This window comes from Caenorhabditis briggsae, assembly GCF_000004555.2.
Source record: "Caenorhabditis briggsae complete genome, chrIV, whole genome shotgun sequence".
NCBI lineage: Eukaryota > Metazoa > Nematoda > Chromadorea > Rhabditida > Rhabditidae > Caenorhabditis > Caenorhabditis briggsae.
Window position 1 is genome coordinate 13,817,692 of NC_013487.2, and position 5,721 is coordinate 13,823,412.

The 5,721-nt window shown below is 31.4% G+C and overlaps 1 protein-coding gene across 1 annotated transcript in view; it reads left to right on the top strand.

Annotated features, from left to right (window-relative positions):
* Window positions 1-5,072: 5,072 nt before the first annotated feature.
* The window catches only part of CBG18490, a gene marked incomplete at both ends in the record, with an annotated part of 1,616 nt that continues 967 nt past the window's right edge, over window positions 5,073-5,721 (top strand). The window contains 2 exons of the mRNA XM_002634585.2: window positions 5,073-5,195; window positions 5,325-5,413. Coding sequence (XP_002634631.2) covers window positions 5,073-5,195; window positions 5,325-5,413 — 212 coding nt within the window. The remainder of the gene's footprint in view (window positions 5,196-5,324; window positions 5,414-5,721) is intronic.

The following is a 5,721-nucleotide window of genomic DNA, read 5'->3' on the forward strand; positions in this document are numbered from 1 at the left end:
CTTTGAGAGCTAATAACACAGCCCGTATTCTATCAAATTGTATGATTTTACATTTTTCTGAAAGCCAAAGACCTTTTCTACAATTCGTAGTCGTTACATTTTTGAAAAATAAAGAAGAAAACATTTTAGACGAAGATAAAAGGTGCTTCAGTTGAAAATCTACCGTGTTGCATGAAAGGAGCCAAGGTGCCGCATGACACGCCACGCGTGGCGCGCCCACCGACGCTTGGCGCGCCCACCGACTTTTTTTTTCCTCTCAACTTGTCATCGCAGGGTGCCGTGAGAGGTATCAAAAACCTGTCAACTGATAAGATGTTAGTGATATTATGATCCCCGAACTTAACTTTGAGCTTAATTGTCTCAATTTCTATAAAAGATATCAAAAATCTGTCAACTGATAACATTTTTGTCATACTATCACCAATATTTTGTTTCTTTACAAGTTTTTAGTATCTGTTGTAGGAAACCAGATAAAATGGGTCAAAACTGACGCCATGAATTCCTTCTGTTACCATTTTTCAAAATTACTGTTTCAGCCAAAGTTTAAAAAAAAGTCAGACTTTCGAAGTTTTGAAAGTTTTGAATTTTTCGAATTTAAAAAAACCATTTGAAAATTAAGAAATTTCGGTAGAGCGCATTTTCATACTTTTCCTTTAAACTAATTTTCACTCCCTTTAAACTAATTTTCAACTTAAAAGAAATTTCCAAAAAAAATATATTTCATGAAATGAAGTTACGACTATTCGTTTGGTCATTAGCTTGGGAAAACAATTCTAATTATCAAAAATAAATGAAACAGTAAAAATAAAAGTACCGTATTAGGTATTATATCCGGAGTAATATTTCATTATTCTGTGACAAATGAATCAAGAAAAAAATCATCAAAAATCAGAAAAAAAGAGGTGGCGCCAGAAAAAAAAAGACGAAGAAGATGCAAACCCATTCATTTCCGGTTTTTATTCTTTTTTTAGATCTTTTAGGTAATTATCTAATTACCTTTTTAACTCAAAATTTTTGTTTCGAGGAATTTGAAACAGTAAAAATATATTTTAAAAGTGGAGGAAAAGAAGGAGAAAGGTGAAAGGTAATATGAAAAAAGAAGAAGAAGAAAATGAAAATTATGATGAAAAAATGTAGTCGTCACACCTTTTCTCTTTTTTTTCTGTATGAGATTAGATTGATGAGATGGTTGATATTGATGACAGGTTGTCGGAATGACGACTATTCTTTTTGATCATTTTTTGTCTTTTTGGGTGCAATTGGGGGAATTGGAGAAGAAGATAGATTAAAAGAATCACGGAAAGGTGTGGAAACCATGTGGTAAAAAAAGATTTTGACTCAATTAATCTGAATTTCTGTAAGATATACATCAATCTTGAGAAATGAAAAAAATATTGGTGATATTCTGATAAACTTTGGCTGAAACAGTAATTTTGAAAAATGGTAACAGAAGGAATTCATGGCGTCAGTTTTGACCCATTTTATCTGGTTTCCTACAACAGATACTAAAAACCTGTAAAGAAACAAAATATTGGTGATAGTATGACAAACATTTTATCAGTTGACAGATTTTTGATATATTTTATAGAAATTGAGACAATTAAGCTCAAAGTTAAGTTCGGGGACTTTCTATTACAAGTTACTGATAAATTATTTACCATAATATCACTAACATCTTATCAGTTGACAGGTTTTTGATATCTCTTACAGGAACTGAGATAATTGAGCTCAGAGTGAAAGTGTTCTAGAGGAGCAATTACGGTATTTGAAGAGCAAGAGAGACCCATTTAGTCTGATGCTTTTAAAATTCTCATTAGAACGCGTTTCTGTTTTCCTAGTTTTATATTTTCCAGGAAACTTTATTTGTTGGCTTGACAAAAAAAATTGCGCAAATATATTTTAAAAACAAGACCGAATTTCTTTGAAACAGAAAATTTTTTTTTCAAAAATTTCCATAAATTTTCCTTAAAACCCCTTGTGGACACTCATCACAAGTTGTGATATAACTGGCTCTTCCTAGATGAATTCTGAAATTTTTTTCGACGGCTATTCTATTGATAATTGATGATTTATTGATCAGAAGAAAATATGGCAAAAAAGTTATAACGGGAGTTCTAGATAAAATCCCTAACGAGATGAACCTAGAGGCTATTGCATAACTGAACATTTTAGTTATTTTCAGGAATTTTGAAAGCATTCAAACTTGTCTTTATCAATCATTGCTGGAATAGTAACACATTAAAAAAAAACTTCAGAAACTGTAATCTTACTTACTCATCTGAAAAAAAAATCTTTAAAATCTCACCTGCTCATCTGATAACACTCAGAAATCCAAAATCAGCTGTGTCGGTGCAATGAGATAATTAAGCTGAAAGTGAAAGTCCTTAGATGAGCAATTACGGTATTTGAAGAGTCGCGATGTGACGATAGTTCCATTTTTTCCAGGTTCAATTTGTGGCTTGACACGGAATCGCGTTAGAAACTTTACAACACTGAATATATTTTTTGAAACATGATCAAATCTTCTTGAGACAGAAAAAATTTTTCGAAAAATTTTGAATTTTTTTCATAAACACTCTCTGTAGGTGCTTATTACGAGTTGTGATATAATTGGCACGGAACGCATGGCGTCCACTTGGGCCCAATTTATTTCGTTTTCTATGAGAGTTATCAAAAAATATGTAACACCGACAATGTCTGTGAATGTTTTTTTAAACATGATCAACTCTTCTTGAAACAGACTTTTTTTTGAATTTTCTATGAAATTTTCATAGAAATTGTGATATAACTTAGTAGATGAGATTTGTTGAATTTCGGGATTTTCCCATTGCTATTGCATGACTAAAATTTATTGTTTTGTTTCAAATTTTGGAAAACCGGAACTTTCTTGTATCAAATACAGTGCGCGTCATAATGATAGCACCACCCCATTTTTCGAGGTATTCAGAAAAACTAAAAATTTTGGAGAAAAACGGCTAATGCCATTAGATTCAGCACCCCAAAAAACCTATGTGTCCCCTGAATCAAGTACCAATCAAATGTATTAGGACTACAGTAACGAAAAGTCTCTCTGCACACGGCGTCAAAATGATAGCACCACCCTGAAAAACGGAAAATCTCATGTTTTTTGAGAAATAAACTGCGATATTAAATCTTGAATAACTTTACTCCTAGGTAAAATTTTGAGCTGAAATTCATAGGTAATATCTTGAAAATGCTCGTAGTCACGTTGCAACTGTTCATAACATTCATGAGCTCTGGTTGCTCATAATTGAGCTCGAGCTTTGAACTGAAAAAATACGCCAAAAATGAAATTTTTCAAAGACGTGTAAAACGTTCAAAAGATGTTGTCAGTAACCCTTTTGAAATTATGATTTCGTACAGAAAAATAACTTTTTCTTGACAAATTCAGTTTTTTAAAGAAAATCAGTATCCCCGAAATTCGAGGCTCGTTTTCGAAACTTCGGTTTTCCTCAAATTACAAACGACGAATGATAGCCTGAAAACAACTAGTAGACACTAAAAAGTTCGAAAACCAAAAAAGTTCGAAAATGTCTGAAAATAATTTTTTCTAAAACTTGGTAGAGACATTAATTTTTGTCCAGACTGTCAAAACAGACTGTTTTAAGACTACCTATTTTAACAAATTCCAACAAAAATATCGCAGTTTATTTCTCAAAAAAACATGAGACGTGGTGCTATCATTATGACGCGGTGTGCAGACAGACTTTCGGTTACTGTAGTCCTAATACATTTGACTGGTACTTGATTCAGGGGACACATAGGTTTTTTGGGGTGCTGAATCTAATGGCATTAGCCGTTTTTCTCCAAAATTTTTAGTTTTTCTGAATACCTCGAAAAATGGGGTGGTGATATCATTATGACGCGCACTGTACTTTTGAAATAGTACAAATTTTCGAAATTTCAGAAACAGCAAAAATCTTTAAAATCTTACCTGCTCATTTGATAACAGCTGGAAATCCAAAATCAATTAAATCGGTTCATTGATTGGTGGGATTACTGAAATTGGGGATTAATAATTGGAACATTCGATTTTTTGGAACTAAAGAGATGGTTATAATAGAGAGTTTTTCAATTCAAATTTTTGCAAAATTAATATATTTGCTGCCTTATAACATCATTTCTATTAGAGCGCATTTTCATTTTTCCAGCTTTATCAAATTTCATTGTTTCTAGAAAATAATTTCTGGAAATTCATTGTCCATAAAATGCTTAGATGGCAAGTTATCAAATTTTGCAGTTTCCGAAGCTGCTCAACTTTTGGGAAAATCCTGCAGAAAATATTTTTTTCAGAAAAAAAATTTAAAAAAATTGTTTCAGAAAAAAAAATTTAAAAAAACAAAAAATTCCAAAATTGTAAGATTTTCCACTAAATTTTCTGGAACAATTGAAATTTTTTTGAAAATTTTGGAAATTCAAAATTGAAACCACTAGAATATTGTTCCTTTTTGCATCTCCATGATTTTAAAAAATTTTGAAACAGTAATTTTACTTTTAAAAAGTTTTTTCTCCAATTCAAACTTCTAGTTATTTCCCTCGCTTTTCCGAAAATTTCTCATTAAAATTTGCTAAAAATATTTGCATAAATATCCTAATGAGGAGCTGCCTGCCCCGTACAAACGAGACCAATTAGAGGGGCTCTCTTTTCTGACGCCTTCTCAAATTCTAGAAGATTCGACGTCTTCTTCTTTTTTCGTATTATACATTTTTGGATATTACTAAAAAATACAATGAAATTATTTCTTTCATTTTTGATTTTTATGATTTTCGGATCAATTGAAATTTTTGGGGTGAGTCGGGATTTTGAATGAAAAAATTACAGTTTCACAGAAAAATCAATTACAGAAATCTTGATTTTTTCCGCTCTCATAAAAGATATCAAAAATGTACCAACTGACAAATCACTTCTGATATTATGAAAATATATCAGTTAACACTTTTTTGATGTCTTTAACAGGAACCGAGAAAAATTGCTATCAAAGGCCCTTCTATTACAGGGTATACGGTTAACTCGGAAAAATTATAATCTGGAAAAAATCCTTATCATAATCATGACGTTTCTTCAGTTCCAAAAAATTGAATGTTCCAATTATTCTGCTCCAATTACCGTAATCCCACCAATCAATGGGCCGACACAATTGATTTTGGATTTCCGACTGTTATCAGATGAGCAGGTAAGATTTTGAAAATTTTACTGTTTCTGAAAATTTCCAAAATTTGTTACTATTTCAAAAGAAATTGATGTTCCACTGCGTTTTCAATTATTAAACAAAACGGAATTTTCCAAATTAAAAGATTTTCAGTTATGCAACAGCCGTCGAAAAATTCCAAAATTCAACAAGTTGCATCTAGGAGGAGCCAGTTACATCACAACTTGTGATGAGTGTCCACAGTAAGTATTAAGGAAATTTTTATGGAAGTTGTTGAAAAAAAAGTTTCTGTTTCAAAAATATTTGGTCAGATTTCAATAATATTCACAATCAGTGTTGAATCGAGTAAAATAATTATTGAAAATTTCGGAAAAATATTCAATAGGAGTAATGAAAACGCGCTCTAATGAGAATTTGAAAAGTATCGGCTATTATGAGGCTATTATGATAAACGTTGGTTGAAACAGTAATTTTTCGAAATTATGACAGAATGAACCCATTGCGTGACTTTGACCCAATTTTTCTCAATGACTGTAACAGATATCAAAAA